At 40.1% G+C, this 23,766-nt stretch overlaps 1 protein-coding gene across 3 annotated transcripts in view; it reads right to left on the bottom strand.

Moving 5' to 3' along the window:
* The window catches only part of HELB (DNA helicase B), a 47,526-nt gene extending 24,650 nt beyond the window's left edge, over positions 1 to 22,876 (bottom strand). For all 3 annotated transcript variants that reach the window (XM_036299266.1, XM_036299265.1, XM_036299264.1), the window contains exons 1-6: positions 22,606 to 22,876; positions 11,575 to 11,976; positions 10,253 to 10,422; positions 5,441 to 6,310; positions 3,934 to 4,123; positions 2,605 to 2,746 (exon numbers count right to left, since the gene is read on the bottom strand). In XM_036299266.1, the coding sequence (XP_036155159.1) occupies positions 2,605 to 2,746; positions 3,934 to 4,123; positions 5,441 to 6,310; positions 10,253 to 10,422; positions 11,575 to 11,976; positions 22,606 to 22,807 (1,976 nt within the window). In that variant the 5' untranslated portion in view covers positions 22,808 to 22,876. The remainder of the gene's footprint in view (positions 1 to 2,604; positions 2,747 to 3,933; positions 4,124 to 5,440; positions 6,311 to 10,252; positions 10,423 to 11,574; positions 11,977 to 22,605) is intronic.
* Between the last annotated feature and the right edge of the window lie 890 nt (positions 22,877 to 23,766).

Raw genomic sequence — 23,766 nt, forward strand, 5'->3', positions numbered from 1 at the left:
CAATCGTCGACCAACATCCCCAAAATGAGCAGAAATGTTATAGGAAAAGAATATTACACATCCTCCCTAACTGGTGTGGCTCAGTGGATAGGGCATCGGCCTACAGACTGAAGGGTCCCAGGTTCAATCTGGTTAACATGCCCAGGTTGAGGGCTCAATCCCCAGTAGGAGGCGTGTAGGAGACAGCTGGTCAATGATTTTCTCTCATCACTTATGTTTCTATCTCTCTATCCCTCTCCATTCCTCTCTGAAATCAATAAAAATATATTCAAAAAAAGAATATAACACATCCAATTGCATATTTTTCATAATCCTATATAATAAAAGGCTAATATGCAAATTGACCAAATGGCGGAACGACTGGTCACTATTATGCACACTGACCACCAGGGGGCAGACGCTCAATGCAGGAGCTGTCCCCTGGTGGTCAGTGCACTCTTGCGCTCAGCCAGAAGCTGCTACACATGGATGTCAAGTGCAGCGGTGGTGGCGGGAGCCTCTCCCACCTCCGGAGCAGCAGCGCTAAGGATGTCTGACTGACGGCTTAGGCCTACTCCCCACTTCCCAGAGGGAGCAGGCCTAAGCCGTCAGTCGGACATCCCCCAAGGGCTCCTGGACTGCGAGAGAGTGCAGGCCAGGCTGAGAGACGCCCCCACCCTCCAAGTGCACAAATTTCGTGCACCAGGCCTCTAGTGTTTTAATATAAACCTACATCATCTACCCTTTTCCTATCAATTCTCCCTGTACTCCCACTATCCAACCCAAGGTAGACAGGGGTATGGAAAAAGTAGGTTTTAATATTCTAGTTTCTGCTCATCTCCAACCAAGGAAATGTTCAAGCAATAAAACAACATCAAATGTTCAAGCAATAAAAGAACATCAAAACAAAGATAAATTTTGGCCCATGAATAAAACCATCTCTTAGCGATCTGAGTTCCCATATCATCTACTACAGAAGATCACTCCAAAGACTTGTGCAAAGACTATGAGAAAATAAGGTTTCTTTTCTACTTTAAGGAGAAGACTATGCCATGGATGCCACCAAGATTCATCAAGGAATAAAATGCCATATTCATTTATTTTGCTTTGAGGTCTCTTGCAAAAATTATGGGAAATCTTTTCCCAAAGTCTCCCTTGAACTCTAATGAACTCGTTTCTAAGTCTCTGTCCCCCTTGGGCTCATTCTAGTCACTAAGACTGATGTAACCTTTTGTTTTTAACCCCCACCCAAGGGATGAAGATATTTTTTTCCATTGATTTTTAGAGAGAGTGGAAAGGACAGGATGGGGGAGAGAGAGAGGGGAGAGAGAGAAACATTGACATGCTTGAGACACATTAATTGGTTGCCTCCTGCTTGCACCCCTACTGGGGCTGGGGAGTGAACCTGCAACTGAAATATATGTGCTTAACCAGAATTGAACCCAAGACCCTATAGTCCACAGGCCAACACTCTAACCACTGAGAAAGACTGTCCAGGTCAAGACTGATGTAACTTTAATCCACATACACACTTTGAAATCACATTCACTCTTAAATTTTATTACTGGGCCAGTAATGAAAAATACTACCTTTGTTTTTCTAATTACGGAGGAAAAGGTATCCTATCTAATAAGGAGGGAATAAGCTAACTGAGTGTCACAACCTCACAAAATGGCTCGCCCACAGCCAATAAAGAGGGAATATGCTAATTGACTGTCACGCCCTCAAAGATGGCGGCACCACAGCCACAAGATGGTGATGCCCAGTCCCCTCAGCCTTGCTGGGGCAGCAGGTGCGCGGCACAGCTGGGCCCACCCAAGGCGGGCCTGGCCACTCAGCGCGCCTGCCTCCAGAGTCTCCCAATCCTCCAGCCCCCCAGCCACCAGGGCCAGTCCGAGGAGCAAGTAAGCCTCAGATGTTGGCTGCCCAGCCAACGCCTGAGGCACAGGCAAACCTTGGATGGTGGCTTCCCAGCCACCCAGGGCTGGCCCGAGACACAGACAAGCCTCAGATGGCAGCTGCCCAGCCGTCCAGGGCCACCCGAGGCTCAGGTAACAAGGGCCGGCCAAGGCTTGCACTGCCAGCAGTGGCAGCAGCAGAGGTGTGATGGGGTCATCTCCTTCCCCTGATCGCCGGGTCACCTCCCACCCAAGGGCTCCGGACTGTGAGAGGGGGCAGGCTCGGCTGAGGGACCCCCCTCCAGTGCATGAATTTTCATGCACCGGGCCTAGTATGTATATATCTGAAAGATAGAATAGGTTTGCTAAAAGGGCATAATAAATGTACTGTCATTAATTCAAAAGCTAATATGGCCCTAACTGGTTTGGCTCAATGGATAGAGCATGGGCCCATGAACTGAAGGGTCCTGGGTCTGATTCCGGTCAAGGGCAGGTACCTCAGTTGCAGACTTGATCCCTGGGTGGGACGCAACCAACCAATCAATGTGTCTCTCTCACACTGATGTTTCTCTCTCTCTCCCTCCCTTCCACTCTCTCTAAAAATCAATGGAAAAAGTATCCTTGGGTGAGGATTAACAAACCAAAAAATAAAAGCTAATATGTATTTTTTTAACCTTTTATTTTTAACACAAGAAAGAGAAAATGGAAAATGTTAGTTATATTATACCTTGTAGCATTGTCCACAATTAGCTCAGATTCTGTTCTATGGTTTGTCTTTAGTTCAATAGCACAATTCCTTGACTTAAGAGTATCAAAAAGATCTTGCAGTAAGTTGCCAGGTTCAATGCTGGGTAACTGTCTAATATCACCTAAAGTGGGGGTGGGAATAGATATAGGTTTTAGGTAACCATGGTTCTGAAATTTAGGAATTATTTTTATTTCGCCCTACTGATATATGCCACAATTATATAGACTTACTCTGAGAAAAAAAAAAAAAAAAAAAAAAAAACCCTTCCCCAAAAATCTTTGTTTAAAATGACTTGAGAACAAGTCTTTTAAAATTTTTCACACACAAAAATACCATCCAGATTAAACAATTAGGATAAAATAGCAATAACTCAACAAGGTAAAATCTGAGTCAAACTTCTTTCCTACCTATAACCACAGGCCAACTGTGTAAAGACATATATTTTGGCCAACATGTGAAGAAAAACACAGGCCTGAGATAGCAGGTACTTATTCAATCTTGCTCAATGTCTTACTAAACATGAAAGAATCTATGGCCTCAAATGAATAAAATAAACAGATAAAATACAAAATAAACAAACCAAATGCATTTGCTAACAGATAAATTCTAGTAATGTAATGATAATATTTTGCTCTATTAAAAACATTTTTACTTTAAACAAATCCAATCAACCATAAAGATAAGAAAAACTACTTTCTAGGTGAAAGATAGGAGAATGCTTAAACCTTTAATAGAATCAACTGTTTATAAAATATCCTCAAATATCCAAAAAAATTACTTATACAGAATTTGATTCTCACACTACAATTCTATTTCTTTTTCCATTAAATCATACCGTCTACAGAACAATATTCCCAATAGAACCTAACTGAATCTCACCAGAATTGAAAAGGACTTAAGAGGTTGGTGAGGTCTAATTTGCGCTATTAGCTTAAAATCATAAAATTATTTTTAAGAGGTCTATACTTCAGACATTTTATTATTTCCAAATAAATCGATATCCTTATTTACTTTGGATCTGTGACATTTCTACCATTTTTATAGCTATCATTTAGGTGATCAGCAGTGACCCCTCACATCTCTATTTCATTCATATCCTAGCCTGCCAATTTCCTGGCCAAAACAAAGAGCCTCCCAAACTGCTAAAGAGAGTGGTCAAGTTGAACTCAGTGCAGCTTCAGTATGGGCTTTGACGAATGCCTTCCCAATTGTAGGATATGGATATTAAAGCAGTGAATTGTATAAACCGCCACTTAACCACAATGCTGTGAACTGAACAATTAGAATTCCAACAATATTTTAACTTACCAAGGATAATAAGCTTAGAAAGATTGGAGTGCTCAAGCAATAAATTTAAAACAGATTTGAAGATTACTACAGATACCAAACTCCCTTCATCCACAACCAGAACTCTCACTGAAGAAAATCTCCATGGACTATTATTCTCGCTGTTCTCCTTGTCCATTGTTTTCTTCCAAAAATAGAAGCTGTAACTGACCTACAAGTAAAGTATTGCACTTTTAAGTTCAGGTTATAAAATTTACCCAAAATATTTTTTTTTTGAAACATGTTATTTGAAAACAAAATTCTTAAATTGGAGGCGGTGGGTAATGCGTGTAAGTAGAGTAACATAGGAAAAAGGCTAAAGAAATAGAGAACACAAAAGTTATAGAGGTGAATAGATAGAGCAAATAAATCTAAAAACAAAAAAAAGATCTAATAATTTAAAAAAGTGCTTCCTAATGACTACTTAGTGTGTTGAACAGGCTTTGTATATGTCACTATCCCGCTGCAAAAATTTCAACCCTCCCCTTATTACTTTTGACCAGGGAGAGCTCTCTATAGCCTTTTCCATTCCCAAATAAGCCTTCTCCCGGTCTGAGCTACCCAATCACTTAGGTCCTCCTCTTCTCCCAACCATAACACTCCATCCCAAATAAAGTGCTGTCTTCCCAGCCTAATACGTACTTCTTCTTCACATTAAAACAAACAAACAAACAAACAAACAAAAAACCCAACAACTAAAAATGATTTATTACAGAGGTAATAATATTCACTATTTTAAAAATATAGATGAGTAAATATTTGTAACATTGCAGCCAGATCATCTTAAATAGGTTGGTCTCTATCATTCCAGAAACACTTCTATATTATAAGTACACATATATTGTATACACAGGATTCTTAAATGGTAACACGTAATTTTTAAAATTTTATTTTCAACTACAGTTTACATTCGATATTATTCTGTATTAGTTTCAGGTGTATAGTCTAGTGCAGTGATGGCGAACCTATGACACGCATGTCAGAGGTGACATGCGAACTCATTTTTTTGGTTGATTTTTCTTTGTTAAATGGCATTTAAATATATAAAATAAATATCAAAAATATAAATCTGTTTTACTATGGTTACAAATATCAAAAAATTTCTATATGTGACATGGCACCAGAGTTAAGATAGGGTTTTTCAAAATGCTGACAAGCCGAGCTCAAAAGGTTCGTCATCACTGGCCTAGTAGTTAGACAGTCATGTACTTTACAAAGTGTTGCCCCGATATTTCAAGTACCTGCCTGGCACCATAATATTACAATATTACTGACTATGTCCCCCAGGCTGTACTTTACATCCTTGTCATTATTTTGTAACTACTAATTTATTTAAGTTTTCTACTGTAGCTAGAGTCAACGTGTATATTCAGCAAAAGCATTCATATTTCCCACACGTCGTCATGAAGAAATGAAAACTAAATTAATTAAATAAGGTCTGTCTTTAAGGCAAATGTTTCCTATTGAGAAGAAATAGAAAAGGTTTTACCTGACACAGTGTATAAGCGTGAAAACCAGTCTTCTGTCTCAGTAAGCCAGCAGCCTTCCCTGTAGGTGCCGTAAGTAAAACTTCTATACCCTTGTCTGCCTTTGGCAGACTTTGCTCGGTATAGGTAATCCACTCTTCTGGTACATCCTGGTCTTGTTCAAAGTCTTCACAAGCTTTCTTTACTTCCCTTTTTTCCAACAGCTCTCTATGCCTAAAAAGATGGCTAACAATTGTGGTCTTCCCACAACCGCCTTTCCCACTGATGACTGTCACAGCATTGGAGCAGACCATCTCCAAGGCAGCCACCTGGTCCTGGTCCAGTTGATCGTCAGGTATTTCTGCATTACCTTCATCTTCACCATGATCACAAATATGGTCCCCACTGTCCTGTGTGTTGGCCTCAGAAGTTTCTAATGTTTCATCAGGTTTACTTTCGTTCAATGGATCACCCCTTCTTGAATTCTCAGGTTTTTTGGTACGAATAGACGCAAGCACCTTTTTCACATCGACATGAAAACACCACGGAGGCCTCTTCATCAGGTCACCTATAGAAGAGGCAATGCCTTTCTCAGCCTGGTAAAGGTTATAAAGAAAGACACAGCCCTTCTTATAGGTCACCACATGGATATCGTTCAAAAACTTCAGACACTCCCAAACATCATGAAAAGACATCTGGTTTGACAACTGAGAAGTCAAGTCAGGTCCTTCCACATATGTGTGCCCATGCTCTCTACACAGCTGCTTCAGCTTAGAATATACTATCAACCCATTCTTCTGCACATCAGTCATCAGGAGGAGGAGAGACGGAAACTGACAAAATGCTGTCCAACTTGCCTCACATTGCAAAAGCTTCAGCTCTCTGTAGGTGACCTTTAAGAAAATAAAGTTCAAGCTGCTTTATAAAAATTGTACATGGTCATGAGTATTATTAAAATTACAGTAAAAGCCAAAGCCGGTTTGGCTCAGCGGATAGAGCGTCGGCCTGCGGACTGAAGGGTCCCAGGTTCGATTCCGGTCAAGGGCGTGTACCTGGGTTGCGGGCACTTCCCCAGTGGGGGATGTGCAGGAGGCAGCTGATCGATGTTTCTCTCTCATCGATGTTTCTAACTATCTCTCTCCCTTCCTCTCTGTAAAAAATCAATAAAATATATTTAAAAAAAAAAAATTACAGTAAAAACAATGTTATGTGTTAATAATTTTTTAAGTCCCAGAGACATGTATTTCAACTAAATTTGGAGGAAACAACTCTAATACATCACTAATTTTTTATTGACTATCCTGTGATTAGAGCTCTATATAATTTTTAAATTAAAATTATATTTTCTCAAAGTATAGTATATTAACACTAGAAAGACTGAAACTTAGTATATACCTATATTGCCCAAAAGCAGTCAAAATGACTGCATTGTGAAAGAATAATATCGGAGCACTCTTCACTTATGTTCCTTAGCTTTTCCAATAACTCACTTCTGTTCGACATTTCTTTCATGAATTTAGGGCGCAAAAGAAATAAAATAAACAACTTATTAGAACAAGTATCACTGCATAAAGATTCGAATAACAAGTACTAGTTTAGCTTATTGAGCAACTGCAACTTATCAAGTGTCGACAATTTATCATGTACTTGTATGTTATCATGTGACAGTAATCGAAAAAAAATGAAAACTGTTATTTCAATGCAGAGCCGAACTGGTCATATAAGAAATTTACTCAATTCAATAATAAGAGTCTAAAATTTCCCAAGCAGTCAAAATGACTGCTTTTGGGCAATATAGGTATAACACATATATATATACCGGAAATGAAGGAGGGGGAGGTAACTACAATTATTAATAAACGCATTTATACGTTGTACAAAAAGTCACAAAATTCTAAGACATTGTGTCCTTATATACATAATTGTTTTTCTAATTGAAATTAAAAAGCAGTCAAAATGACTTCCTTGGGCAATCTAGTGTTAAGGAATATGCTATTCCTTAATTTTATTTTAAATTTTAGATATTTTTAAATTAAATTTATTGGGGTAATATTGGTTAATTATATAAGTTTCAGGTCTATAATTCTATAATACATCATCTATATATTATATAGTGTGTCTATCACTTAAAGTCCAATCTTCCATCATCATATATTTGACCCTCTTTATCCTTTCGTACCTCCCTCTCCCTCATATTAACTCCCTATTATGGAAAGTCTTTCTCTACAGAAGATCTCTCTCTTTTATACTATCACCTCCATATATGCTTCTCCCCTTCTCATTTTTGAAAAAAGTTACAGTATACATTTTGTTAATCGATTTGGGTTCAATCAGTGTAAATAGGATTCAGATAAGCAACTTGATGTCCCATGATTATGTTCCTTAGCTTTATAATAAACTCTGTGTGTTCCATGAAGTTAATGACTATCTCATTTCCTTGTTTTTTTTTCTTGTTTTTTTTAATATATTTTTATTGATTTCAGAAAGGAAGAGAGAGGGAGAGAAACATCAATGATGAGAGAATCACTGACTGAATGCTTCCTGCATGCCCTACACTGGGGATTGAGCCCACAACCCGGGCATGTGCCCTGACCGGGAATCAGATTGTGACCTCCTGGATCCTAGGTCGACACTCAACCACTGAGCCATACCAGCCAGGTTACTTGGCTTCTTTAGTTTCCTTTGTGCTTATGAACAATTCTGCCCAAAGGCTACAAAAGAGGTAAGGAACTTCCTTGTCAGGATCCACTTAGCGGGTCTTCCACCAGCTCCATCTTTTTTTTTTCATGGAGCCTCATACACATGTTTATGGACTGAATTGTACCTCCAATTCATATGTTGAAATCCTAAGGACTAGTACCTCAGAATGTGACCATATTTGGGGAAAGGGTCCTTAAAGAGGTAATTAAGTTAAAATGAGGCCACTGGGGAGGGCCCTAATCCAATGTGATTTATGAAATTAGGACACAGACAACTCTCTCTATAGAGAGAGGACCGTGTGAAAACATAGCAAGAAGACTGTAAGTCAAGGAGAGAGACCTCTGAAGAAATCGACCTTGTTGACACCTTGATTTTGAACTTGTAGCCTCCAGAACTGTGAGAAAATAAATTTCTGTTGTATAAGTCACCCAGTCTATGGTGTTTGTTAGAGCAGTCCTAGCAAATTAATACAATACCTCAGTACAAGTCTTTATTCTGGATGGTCAACAGTGAAACTTCAAGCCTCCTTTTCCCACTTGAGTCCCAGAATGTTCACTGCTCTGATTGCTTCTCTACTGAATAAATATATATAATAATCTAACATCCCAGGATCTTATTTTTCAAAGCATACAGAAACCAGTCATTTTACGTAGAAAACAAATTCATTCTTTTTTTTTTTTTTTTAAATATATTTTATTGATTTTTTACAGAGAAGAAGGGAGAGAGATAGAGAGTTAGAAACATCGATGAGAGAGAAACATCGATCAGCTGCCTCCTGCACATCTCCCACTGGGGATATGCCCGCAACCCAGGTACATGCCCTTGACCGGAATCGAACCTGGGACCCTTCAGTCTGCAGGCCGAAGCTCTATCCACTGAGCCAAACCGGTTTCGGCAAATTCATTCTTCTTGTATTTCTCAAACAGGATGGGGAGGGTGTCTGTACACATTCGTGGGGACCCAAAAATTACATTAGAATTTTTAAATTGTACTTCCATTTGGAAAACCACCTTTAACCAAGGACGGCCAAAATTTCAGTGCCACGTTTGGTTTCCAATGCCACTGGAGCCCCTTGATGTCTAATAATAACAAAAGTGTAGTCGTTCATAAATAATATTGTTGTAATAACTTTAAAAATCTGAATTAATCATGCTATCCGATATGAGCAGTGAAAGTTCTTAAAAGTTCTAATAGGAAAGTACAGGATTGAGTTGCACTGCAGAATGCATTTGCCAAACTCAAAGAACTTGTGTCTTCAATGAAATCTATACTCAAGTTGCAAATGTCAATTAAGTTAGCAAAAAATGTTTGCCATATTAAATTAAATTATATAACTAAATTATTAATAATGTGACTGGCATTTATTTCGTTGTTTTGTTTTCCCTTATATATTTATTGCATAAGAGCTAGAAGCACAAAAACTTTCTATTTAGTCCCTGGCCATATGGCTCAGATGGTTGGAGCATTGTCCCATACACCAAAAAGTTGTGAATTCAATTCCCAGCCAGGGCACATACCTAGGTTGTGAATTTGATTTCCAGTCATGGAAGGTATGGGACACAACCAATATTGCTCTCTCACATTGATGTCTCTCTGTCTCTCTGTCTCTCTCTCATCAATAAAAAACAAACAAACAAAAAAACTACACACACATATTCTCAGATGAGGATATTTTTTAAAAGTTTATATTTAGATCTCCTCCCCCTCTCCCCCCACTAAAAAAAAAAAAAAAAAAAAAGTAAGTTTATATTTAATTTGTAACAATCAAAGAAACATATATTAGCCTGGCTGGTGTGTCTCAGTGGTTGAGCATCAATCCATGAACCAGGAGGTCACGGTTCGATTCCCTGTCAGGGCACATGCCTGGGTTGCAGGCTTGATCCCCAGTGAGGGACGGGGAGTGTATGTGCAAGAGGTAGTTGATCAATCAATGATTCTTTCTCATCATTGATGTTTCTATCTCTCCCTCTTTCATCCTCTCTCTGAAATCAATAAAATCATTTTTTTAAAAGAGAAAAATACATCAACATTGAGATCGATACAATTTTTTTCCTTTGAAAGAGATAAAAATTGTCACGTTTGAGAAATCTTGCCTTATATAAGATTACTAAATTCTAAGCAAATGTTTTACTTACTTTACTAAATCCAAGCTTCCATGGATGTGTACCTAAAATCTCTTCCATGTTTCTCAACACCTCGTTAGGACACGAGCTTATGAGCTGCTTAAAGTGTCGAGGCAGAAGAACTGGAAGAAATTCCATTATTTTTGGAAACTTCAACGCTGTCATTACACTTCTAAATGGAACTGCAGGATACCAAAAAGAACAAATCAAAACATACAAATGAGCTCACAGAACAACCAATTTGATGGATTTTCTTATTTAGTACCCCAGCTCAAGAAATACAAATCAAAGAGAGATTAATAAATTTACTTTAACCAGCAAGAAAACTCATATTATAACAATCTATTTGTACTGAGATGGTTTTCACTGTATTAAATTTATATCCTTTAAATGCTTAGGTAACTTCCTAGTCTTTTGTTTCATTTTGCTTGGAAATAATTAGAATAAAATTCTTGACTCAATGACATAAAGATAAAATCAAAGCTAAATATAAAAATAATACACATATTAACCTTAATCAATTTCATTGCAACTGTGATCCTTTTGTCATTGAAGTCATATGATGGTGTTCTGCCAAAGATCATCTCACCCAATATCTTCATATAAAAATATATTTATATATATATATATATATATATATATATATATATATGTATTTTTTTTTTTTTTTTTTTCCCAGAGAGGAAGGGAGAGGGAGAGAGAGAAACATCAATGATAAGAGAGGATCATTGATTGGCTGCCTCCTGCACACCCCCTATAGGGGATCGAGCCCACAACCCAAGTATGTGCCGTTGAATGGAATCAAACCTGGGCCCCTTCGGTCCACAGGCCGACACCCTATCCACTGAGCCAAACCAGCTAGGACTCAGTCTCTTCATATTAAAGATGAGGAACCTGGAATGTCAATGACATACTTCAAAAGCAATATAAACACATTTTCATCAAACCAATTTAAAAAAGAATACTATGGCCCTGGCTGGGTGGCTTAGTTGGCTGGAGCATCATCTCGTAAACCAAAAAGTTTTGGGTTTGAATCGGTCAGGGTACATATCTAGGTTTCAGGTTCGATCTCTCTCTCCTCTCTCCTCTCTCTCTCTCTCTCTCTCTCTCTCTCTCTCTCTCTCTCCCTCCCTCCCTCCCTCCCTCCCTTCCTCCCTCCCTCCCTCCCTCCCTTCCCCACCCCCTCGCGACTTCTCTAAACATAACCTCAGGTGAAGATTAATTAAAAAAAAAATTAAGGTACTATGCCAAGATACCATTGTGGCAATATTTAAAAGACCTAAGTCAGTAAGTATCTCAATTACACTAAACTCGATAATAAAAGTCACACCCACTTGTTTTTTCCACAGAACGCCACATCTGGTTATCTGGTTGGGACTCTTGCTGTGTAGATTGTTTTTTACCATTCTTCATATTTTCCTTCTCAAAAGTTCTCAACGTTTCCCAAAGATTTTCAAAGTTGAGATTTTCATAGCCTAATGTTGCATTTACCCAAGCTAAAAATTTAGTTATAGTGTCACTGGGGGCATTACAGTCCGTAAGAAAGAGGGAACAGATATTTTTTTGATCTGGTGGTGACATATTGGACTGTAAAAAGTACGATGGAAATCCTTGAACTTGATAGTTCCTTGATCCTGCAGGCTTTACTTGTACCTTCACTCGCCACCAAGGACCCGTTAATGGAAAATGTCCAGACACTTCATACTTCTTCCGAGTGTTTTCATCAGAAATTACAACTTAAAAAAAAAAAGTTTATTTAGTATATTTTAAAACCTCTTTCCCAATGTTTTTGTTTTTTAACCAATCCATCATTCTCTGTAATTCTCCCCCACGCACCCCCTCTGTGCCCTCGCCGCACACACACAGCACCCGTACAGACATCTATTAGGGTGTCTATATTCCACTTACCTGTTTCCCTGTCTCGGTCACTACACTGTAAGCCCTCTTGCATAGGACAATGTTTCATTAGACTTTGAGCTCCAAGAGGTAAGCATGGTGCATGGCAAAGCCTGCTGTTCTTCTAAAAGTAGTTCCTCTCTCTGCTACTTTGACTTCAGCCAAAACTGACCTTCATGCAGTTTCTAAAAAAAATGTCATGGTCCCTCCCACCACCAGGTCTTTGAATAAGCTGTTCCATTTGCCTCAAGCATTCTCTTCTTTACTGTTTATCCCATTTATCTCAGCTTAACTATCTTCCTCCCAAAAGCCTTCACTGAGTCTCATGAATATAACCTCTCTAGCACAACTTACTATTTCTCATAAGCACTGAGTAACATGATAGTTACTTCTGTGATTATTTAAAGAATGTCTGTTTAATTCACTAGATAGTAAGCTCCATTAGGACAGCAACCTCATCATCATATCTCTCCAGGGTATCCCTGCAACAACCTTGCTTGGGACATGGTAGCTAGTCACTAATACTTTTAGGATAAATTACTAAACCCTCCACAAATATTTGAAAATTGTCTAAACCTGTGTTGTCCACTCATGTGTAACTATTTAAATTTAAATTAAATAGGATATTAAAAATGGCGGCTGAGTAAGTGGATGCTGTTCCCAGGACCAAACTGGAATTACAACTATAATACAGAAAAACTTTCTGATTAATCAACGGAAAACTTGCAGGAGAGAATCCTGATACCTGAGGACCAAAAGTGGAGACCGCATAGAGACTGGTAGGAGGGGCGGAGGTGTGAAAGGGCTGGCTGGGTGTCCACAGACAGCAACTGAAGTCTCAGAGAGAGATCTCAGCTGAGGGGGGTTGCCACTGAGAACTGTGGGAGCTAATCTCCAAGCTAGGCCCTCCAGCAGAGAACATTAGAACTGAGAAGGGTACCCACAAAACATCTGGCTGTGAAAAGCAGCAGGGTTGCTTATCTTCCAGGGACAGAGAGGTGGAAATTCACACACCCTCTTAAAGGACCAACGCACCCACTCACCTTATGCTCCAGCAGAGGGAGGGCAGAGTGGATTGGAGCTGTGTGAGCAGGAGCCAGGAACGGGGGCTCTGGGGTTAGAGCTCAGAAGGCAGACACCCCAGTTTCCTGTGCTGAGTCATTCCCTCACACAGCAGAGGTCATCTTTGTCACACAGACATTTGCTATACTGGCAACTTTGCCCGGGGGGAAGATAGCTGACCCACCCTATTGGAAAACAACTCGCCCCAAGGTGTGTGTAGGGCACGGCTATAGGGTTAAGCCTGGGACTGACCTGTTGGCAAAGCCACAAACAAGTCCCAGCTTAGAGAGCACAGTCCTCTCAGCATAATTAGGCTTGACGTTATGAGCTCCCTAGATCTTATCTGGGTAACTAGTGGGCTGTGGGGGGTGCAGCAAGTGCTGCTAAAACAAGTGAAACTGACAAGAACATTGTAACTATGGTGACCACTACCCTGTTTACCTCTGGCTATAAAATAAAGGCTCAGCTTGCCTCTGGATCTCTCTCTGTGGCCTCAAATGGCACAGGAAGAGCCACCTGAGGCCACAGAAAGATCCACCTAGACCCAGCTTATTCTCTGTCTGCCATTTCTTCATCCTTCACCGCCCTCCCTCAGGCTTGCGGAACCCTTGGCTGAGCTAGCTCAGCACAGTGTGGAGTTCCTGAGACCCAGTCTCTTAATGGGTGGTCTCTGGAGGATCTGAGTCTCTGCTTGATCTAATTAGTCAGAAACAGTTTGACACTGTTCAGAACTAGAGATTGAGGGGCTTAGCAAATCTACCTATACAGAGTCACAAACCCAAACAGGCAGCCAAAATGAGACAAAGAAACAATCCCCAAATGAAAGAACAAGAGAATGCTCCAGAAGAAGAGAAAAATGAAATGGAGATAAAAAATTTATCTAGTTCAGAATAATGATGGTAAAGATGCTCAACAACATGAGAAAACATATAGTAATTAGGAAAACAGAAATAAAGAATGACATAGCACAAAGAACACATTGGAAAGACTACACAGCAGATTAGGGGAAGTTGAGGATCGAACCAGTGAATAAGAAGACAGGGTTGAAAAAAACCACTCAGAGAACCAAAAAGAAAAAACAATTAAAAAAAACAGGGCAGCTTAAGGGAGCTGGAGGACAATGTGAAACATAATAATATTTGAATAGCAGGTGTGCCAGAAGAGGCAGAAAGGGAGAAAGAGATAGAGAAACGTGTTTGAAGAAATAATGGCAGAACTTCTCTAACCTGGTAAAGGAAAAAGTCACACAAGTTCAGGAGGCACAGAGAACCCCAAGCAAAAAAAAATCCAAACAGGCCCATGCCCAGACACATCATAATTAAAATGCCAAAAATTAAAGACAAAGAGAGAATCTTAAAGGCAGCAAGAGAAAAGAAAACTGTTACCTACAAAGGAACTCCCATAGGCTAACACCCGATTTCTCATCAGAAACTCTACAGACCAGAAGGGAATGGCATGAAGTACTCAAGTTAATGGAAAGCAAGAATCTGAAACCAATATTACTATATCCAGCAAGGCTATCATTCAAAATAGATAGTCAAGCCCTAGTGGGTTTGGCTCAGTGGATAGAGCGTCAGCCTGTGGACTGAAGGGTCCTGGGTTTGATTCTGGTCAAGGGAACAGGACCAGGTTGCAAGCTCAGTCCCCAGGAGGGGTGTGCAGGAGGCAGCCAATCAGTGATTCTCTCCCATCATTGATGTTTCTATCTCTTTCTCTCTCTCTCCCTCTTTCTTCTTCTCTGAAATCAATAAAAATAACTTAAAAAATAAAGGATCTACTTTTATAAAAACCCTGGGTGGTGTTCATCATGTCCAGAACCTCCACAACCAAGCGGAAGGCAGTCAGCCCTGCAGGGGTTGTCTGGGCAACAGCTACGCCCTCCCCCAAAAGCTGTTTCCTGTAAGGGCGGGGTTTGAGGCAGGAACCTACCCTGGGAGCGTGGAAGCATATCTTTATGAACTGTGCCGTGCCAGCACGGCCAAGGGTGAACCTGAGTAGGGGCAGCTGAAAGGCTTAGAAAAGACAGAGAATGAAATCTGGGTCTCGGTGGGACGCTGCTTCTCTGAGAGACAGCAACCATGCCCACAGCCGTGTCTTTATTTTATAGCAGATCTGCCATGAGGCAAAGTAAGGGCGTAACCAAGATGTTTACAACATTCTCCTGGGTTTCAATCTACTCAACTACATGCACCTAAACTCTATCAAGCCTACATCACTCAGGCATGTGTTTGGACCATAGGTTCAAGCTTACAACTACAGCTGTTGGCTATAATTGCGCTGGGAGGGCCCTGCCCTCCAAGCTGGGACTTGCACGTGGCAATGAGAGGACTGTGCCCTCTCATCAGTCCAAGGCGTGAACCTGTCCAAAATACTGTAGCAGCTCCCCGCAATAAAGTTTTAATTCCGTTTCTTTGTTACTAATGTTGTGGCCCCACCCCATAACAAAGAAACAATTTCCAGAGGATGAGGCCCAGGAATCAGGATTTTAAAAAGATTCCCAGGTGATTCTAATGTGCAGCCAAAGTTGAGAACCATTGCTATAGATAATATTAAAAATTAGCTAAATGTGCAATTCTTTGTCCAAAAACTGAGTGTGTTCAAAAATTAAATGAAGAAAATTTGGATATACTCGATGGAGATTTTCACACATATTTGAGTGATGATTCCATTGATTCCACAGATGATGTGGAAAAGGAAAATTTTCCCATCGAATTTCTTTAATAGTATTACTCCTTTGGGAATGCTGTGTCATAAATTAAAATTGAAAGTGGGTGCAATCATCATGCTATTGAGAAATCTCAATAGTAAATGGGGTCTTTGTAATGGTATCAGATTTATTATCAAAAGATTATGACCTAACATTATCGAAGTTGAAGTATTAACAGGATCTGCAGAGGGAGAGGCTGTTCTGATTCCAAGAATTAATTTGTCCCCATCTGACACTGGCCTCCCATTTAAATTGATTCGACAACGGTTTCCCGTGATGCCAGCATTTGTGATGACTATTAATAAATCACAAGGACAAACTCTAGACAAAGTAGGCATATTCCTACCTGAACCCGTTTTTGCACATGGTCAGTTATATGTTGCTTTCTCTCGAGTTTGAAGAGCATGTGATGTTACAGTTAAAGTTCTAAGTACTTCATCACAAGGGAAATTAGTCAAGCACTCTGAAAGTGTTTTCACTCTTAATATGGTGTACAGGGAGACATTAGAATAAGTTTAATCACTTTATCAGTCATTTGCATCACTGTTGTTTTTATATCATGTTTTTGTTGTTTTCATATCATGTTTTTGTTGTTTTCATATCATGTTTTTGTCGTTTTTATATCATGCCTGTTGTTGTTATATCCTTTTGTTACTGTTTGTTTATTAATAAATTTATATATTATTTTCATATACATTTTACTAATTTCCTTTCATCTCTCACACTTCTATTATACAGAAAGGGCAAATAGCAATATTAAAATATCTCTGCTAAATAATTCCCTTTTTAAAAATATATATATTTTATTGATTTTTTACAGAGAGGAAGGGAGAGGGATAGAGAGTTAGAAACATCAATGAGAGAGAAACATCGATCAGCTGCCTCCTGCACACTCCCCACTGGGGATGTGCCCGCAACCAAGGTACATGCCCTTGACTGGAATCGAACCTGGGACCCTTGAGTCCACAGGCCGATGCTCTATCCACTGAGCCGAACTGGTTAGGGCAATTAATTCCCTTTTAATGTGCACGAATTTCTTGCACAAGGCTACTAGAAGACAAATAAAGAGCTTCCTGCACAACAACAAAAAAAGGCTAAAGGAGTACATCACCACCAAGCCAGCATTACAAGACATGCTAAAAGGACTGCTGTAATAGGAAGATGAAATAGAGAGAAACCTAGGCATACAGAATTAAAAGTAAATAAGTACCTATCAATAATAACCTTAAATGTAAGTGGATTAAATGCTCCCTTCCAAAGATGTAGGGTAGCTGAATGGATACAAAAACATGACCCAACTATATGCTCTCTAAAGAGACCCACCTCAGAACAAAACACACACACGGGATGAGAGTGAAGGGATGGAAAAACATTTTCCATGCAAATGGAAAAGAAAAAAAACTGGAGTAGCAATACTCATAGCTGACAAAATAAACTTCAAAATGAAGGCCATTACGTCCCTGTCTTGTTTGGCTCAGTGGATAGAGCATCGGCCTGTGGACTGAAGGGTCACAAGTTCAATTCCAGTCAAGGGCACACACTCGCATTGTGGGCTCAATCCCCAGTGGGGGGTGAACAGGAGGCAGCTGATCAATGACTGTCTTTCATCATTGATGTTCCTATCTCCCTCTCTGCCTCTCACTTCCTCTATGAAATCAATAAAAAAAGTATTTTTTAAAAAATGAAGACCATCACGACAGACAACAAAGGTCACTACATACTACTAAAGGGATCAATCCAACAAGAGGATATAACCCTGGTAAACATATATGCACCCAATATAGGAGGACCTAAATGTATAAAAAAAACTTCTAGAGCACTTTAATGGAGCGATTGACAACAATACAGTCATAGTAGGGGACTTTAACACCCCACTGACCTCACTGGATAGACCTTCCAGACAAACAATTAACAAGGAAACAGTGACTCTAAAGGACACACTGGATCAGATGGATTTAATTGACATTTATAGAACATTTCACCCCAAAGCTGCAGAATATACATTCTTCTCAAGTGCACATGGATCATTCACAAAGCAAGACCACATGTTAGAACACAAAACAAATATTTAAAGTTCAAGAAGATTGAAGTCATATCAAGTACCTTCTCAGATCATAGTGAAAAGAAATTAGAAATCAACTACAGTAGAAACACCCCAAAAATTCCAACACATGGGCTTAAATAGCATGTTACTAAACAATGAATGGGTTACCAATGAGATAAAAAAAGAAAACAAAAACTTCCTGGAAAAAAATGTAAATGAACAAACAACAACCCAAAATCTCTGGGGCATAGCAAAAGCAGTCCTGAGAGGGAAGTTCATAGCACTACAGGCATACCACAAAAAAAAAAAAACAAGAAAAATTAACAATAAACTATTTAACCCTACAACTTAAAGAACTAGAAAGAGAACAACAAGAAAAGCCCAGGGTAAGTAGAAGGAAGGAACTAATAAAGATTAGAGCAGAAATAAATGACATAGAGACTAAAAAAAAAAAATACAAAAAATGAGCTGGTTCTTTGAAAGGATAAACAAGATTGATGAACTGTTAAACACACTGATCAAGAAACAAAGAGAGAGGACCCAAATAAATAAAATCAGAAACGAAAGTGGACATTGTGGATGAAATGGACAAATTTCTGGAAAAATACAATCTCCCAAAACTGAATCAGGAAGAATCAGAAAATCTGAATATGCCAATAACAACTGATGAAATAAAAGCAGTAATAAAAAAAAAAAAAAACCTCCTAGCAAACAAAAGCTCAGGTCCAGACAGCTTCATGGGGGAGTTTTACTAAACATTCAAAGAACTAACACCTTTATTTCTCCAACTATTCTGAAAAATCCAAGAGGAAGGAACAGTTCCAAGCTCTTTTTATGAGGCCAGTATTATCCTAATTCCAAAACCAGATAAAGACACTAGAAAGAAAGAAAGTTACAGACCAATATCCCTGATGAATATAGATGTTAAAACCCTCAACAAAATATTAGCAAATCGGATCCAGCAATATATTAAAAAAGATCATACACCATGACCAAGTGGGATTTATTCCAGGGATGCAAGGCTGGTACAATATTCGCAAATCATTAAACATGATACATCACATAAACAAACTGAAAGACAAAAATCACATGATTATATCAATAGGCGCAGAAAAAGCATTCGACAAAATCCAACACCCTTTTTTGATAAAAACTTTTAGCAAAGTGGGAATAGAGGGAGCATATCTCAACATGATAAAGGCCATATATGACAAATCTTAAGAACAGAAACAAGACAGGGATGTCTGCTGTCACCACTCTTATTCAACATAGTACTGGAAGTCCTAGCCACAGCAATCAGACAAGAAGAAGAAATAAAAGGCACAATACCAGATTTCAAGTTACACTACAAAGCCACTGTAATCAAAACAGCCTAGTACTGGCACAAGGACAGGCATATAGATCAATGGAACAGGACAGATACCCCAGAAATCGACCCAAACCATTACACTCAATTCATATATGACAAAGGAGGCAAGTGCATTCAGTGGAGCCAATAAATGGTATTGGGAAAATTGGACAGATACATGCAAAAAAAATAGAGAACAACATAGACTGATGAAAAGGGACAGACCCAAAGACTGAGAAACAGCGACCAGGCTATCAATCCCCAGAAGGAAAGTAGGGGAGGGCGGGGGTAAGGGGAAGAGATCAACCGAAGGACTTGTATACATGTATATAAGCCAAACCAATGGACATTGGACAACAGGGGGATGGGAGTATGAATGTGTGTGTGGGGGGGAGGTTGGGGGTTAATGGGGGGGATGAGGACACATTTGTAATACCTTAACTAATAATAAAAGAAAAAAAAAACAAAAACAAAACAACAACAACAACAAAAAAAAAAACCACACGAAATGTTCAAGATGGGAGATGTTCGAGAACCGAGGTTTAACTGTACCTGTTGAAAAAGATTTGTCACTCTACGTTATTTGTTTCATGGAAGGGCTACTGTTTCTAAAATCTGTCATTTGCTGGTTTTATGTTGAATGTTCTATATTTACTTAGACTATCGTCTAATTGTACCCAAAAGGATACATGTGAATTTATTATTTTAAAAAGTATCATTAAAAGTGTTTTTAAACTTATCATCAATAGTAGATTAAAACCATTATTGCAAAGAAAAAAAAAATGAAACTAAACCACTAACTTACACCATACACAAGAATAAACTCAAAATTGATAAAAGACTTAAATTAAGTCATGAAGCCATAAAAATTCTAGAAGAAACTATAGGCAGCAAAATCCCAGACATCTCTCATAGCAATATGTTTATGGATACATCTCCTATGGCCGTGGTTGTCAAACCACGGCTCGCGGGCCATATGTGGCTCTTTGGCCCCTTGGGTGTGGCTCTTCCACAAAATACCACGTGCGGGTGCACACATACAGTGCGACTGAAACTTCGTGGCCCATGCGCAGAAGTTGGTATTTTGTGGAAGAGCCGGTATTTTGTGGAAGAGCCACACTCAAGGGGCCAAAGAGCCACATGCAGCTCCCGAGCCACAGTTTGCCGAGCCGCAGTTTGCCGACCACTATCCTAGGGCAAAGGAAACTAAGGAGAAAATAAACAAATGGCACTACATCAAAATAAAAAGCTTCTGCACAAAAAAAGAAACCATCAACAAAATGAAAAGAGAACCCACTGTATGGGAGAACATATTTGGCAATGACACATCTGATAAAAGGTTAATATCCAAAACATATAAGGAACTCATACAACTTAACAAAAGGAAGACAAACAATTCAATTAAAAAATGGGCAAATGACCTAAATCGACAATTCTCCAAAGTGGGCATACAGAGGGCCAAGAGACATATGAAAAAATGCTCAAAGTCACTGATCATCAGAGAGATGCAAATTAAAATGACAATGAGGTGTCACATCACACCTATCAGAATGGCTACCATCCACAAATCCACAAATGACAAGTGCTGGTAAGAATGTGGAGAAAAGGGAACCCTAGTACACTGCTGGTGGGAATGCAGACTGGTGCAGCCACTATGGAAAACAGTATGTAGTTTCCTCAAAAAATTTAAATATGAAACTGCCACCTGACTCAATGATCCCACTTCTAGGAATATATCCTAAAAGACCTGAAACATCAACCAGAAAGAATGTATGCACCCTTATGTTCACAGCAGCACAATTTACAATAGCTTAGATCTGGAAACAGCCCAAGTGCCCATCAATAGATGAGTAGATAAAAAGGCTGTGGTACATTTATACCATGGAATACTATGCAGCAATAAAAAAGAAGAATCTCTTACCCTGTGAAGCAGCATGGAGGGACCTAGAATATTATGCTAAGCTAAATAAGCCAGTCAGAGAAAGACAAGTATCACATGATTTCACACCTATGTGGCATCCAAGTAACAAAATAAACTGATGAATCGAGTGGATCCAGAGACATGGAAGCATGGAACAGCGTGCAGAATCTTGGAGGAAAGGCAGGGGAGAGTGGGTGGCTGGGAGGTAATCAACCAAAGACCCTGTATGCATATGCATGGGCACAGACAATAGGGTGGTGAAGGCCTGGGGTGGGGGACGGGGGTGATCTGGAGGAGGTCAATGGAGAAAAAATGGAGACATGTAATACTTTCAACAATAAAGAATTATTTTAAAAAATAAGGAAATAAAAATAAATAAATTTAAATTAAATTAATTTTAAAATTTAGGTCCTTAGTTGCACTAGCTGCATTTCAAGTTCTCAATAGACACATGTGACTAGTGGCTACTGTACTGGACAGCGCAAATATAAAACTATGCCATCATCACAGAAAATTCCACTGGATGGCACTGGTCTAAATAGTAAAATATTATAAACAGCTGTCACAAGGATAATTCATAACATAGGAAACTGCACACGCTAAACACTGATATCAATAGTATTAACACAAGGTTAATGAATCAATGATGCCTTGATGGTGTTTCTTCGGTGCCTGTGTTTTCTATTTTTTAAATATATTTTTATTGATTTCAGAGAGGAAGGAAGAGAGAAACTTCAATGATGAGAATCATTGATCGGCTGCCTCCTGCACGCCCCCTACTCGGGATGGAGCCCACAACCCGGGCATTTGCCCTTGACCGGAACTGAACCGGGGACCCTTCCTTCCATACAGCCAGTGGTTCTCAACCTTCCTAATGCCGAGACCCTTTAATACAGTTCCTCATGTTGTGGTGACCCCCAATTTCATTGTTACAAATTGAACGTAATTCAAGCATAGTGATTAATCACAAAAACAATATGTAATTATATATGTGTTTTCCGATGGTCTTAGGCGACCCACAGGTTGAGAACCACTGCCACAGACCAATGCTCTATCCACTGAGCAAACCGGCCAGGGCGCCTGTGTTTTCTAAGCAGCAGGAAAAAAATCTCGTATTTGACTCCAGGCTGGATACGGAAATAGTTAAAAGCCCCCGATTCACTACTTCAAAGAGTTGTGAACATTACAAGAGAGAATACATGTAGAGCACAAGCTTAACACATAGTATTTGCTCAAGTTACTGCTACTATAGTATCAACATAATTTTATCCTAAGTAAACAAAACAGCTAGGCCGTCCCCAAGGAAGTCTGCGAACAGCGCTGGGGCGCCATACCCGGGACAGGGCCGCGTCGCCCACGCCACCCCCAGGCTCCCGCGCTTCCTCACCGGGGAGGCACCCGGGGAGGCTGCCGGCCTTGAGGCCCCCGCTGCAGAGCTCCTCGGCGTCCACAAACACCGGCTCGTCCTCCTCCTCCGCCAGGCAGTCATCGTCCTCCTCCTCCAGGCAGTCCTCGTTCACCTCCACCAGGGCCTTGGACGGGAGCAGCTGTCCCTGTAGTTCGCGCAATTGCTTGTTCCTAGAGGCCATAACTCAACTCTCCGAAACTCAACCCAACCCGGGAAAACCCGGCCTGGGCACCCGGCCTTCATCAGCCAATCAGGCCCGCGGCTGCAAGACCGTCAACTTCCGGGAACGCCAGTGCGAGCGCGGAGGGGCGGGGCTGCAACGAAGCTCCGCCCCCAAACCGCGGGCCGGGCGGTGTGCACGGGTCGGGGGCGGAGGGGGTCAGTGCCTGGACGGAACCAGGGGTTAGGACGAAATCGAAACCAGCTCGCTGGACAGCTGCATGTGTGGCACCTGCTGGGCCGCTAGCCCACGACAGCTCCTTCGGAGACTGAATCACGGGGGAAGGCTACGTCTAGTGAGCCTAGAGAGCCCGGAAAAGCAAGCCCTCCCCACCACCCCCAAAACGAAAATCCAGATGCCCTTCAGGAGCACGGAACAGGGAATCTCCGATCTGAGACTAGGGACTGTTTGGGGCCTCTGTTTCCTTAAGGAGTTGCATTTCTGTCATCAAAAGCAGTTATGCAAGGTGCAGATCTCTAGTCCCCATTCCACCCCTTGTATCTAGATCTAGGGCAGGGGCCCAGGGTTCTGTCTTTTAAGGCAAGTTAAGGTTCTTTATTTTGATGCTCTGTCAGGTCTGGAAACCACTGTACTGTATTAGGTAACATTTGAAGCCCTTTTCATCTTTTTCTTGGTGAGTACACCCTGGTCTCCCAAATTTCTTTAAGCAAAAAAAACAAAAACAAACAAACAAACAAACAAACATCTACTCTTAGCCCAGAGTATAGAGGGAGATGGGGGCAACAAAGTAGAAGAGAAACGACAATGTTTTTAAAAATTGTTCTGGTGCCATGATTCTCATACTTAATGGGGCTACTATTTGAAAATCATGGTGCTCTGTAAGGGTAAAATATATCATTATATTACTATTTGGGTACTACTTATTATGAAATTACTTTATTAATAGTATACCTAAAATA

Source organism: Myotis myotis, unplaced genomic scaffold (genome assembly GCF_014108235.1).
Source record: "Myotis myotis isolate mMyoMyo1 unplaced genomic scaffold, mMyoMyo1.p scaffold_m19_p_3, whole genome shotgun sequence".
Lineage (NCBI taxonomy): Eukaryota > Metazoa > Chordata > Mammalia > Chiroptera > Vespertilionidae > Myotis > Myotis myotis.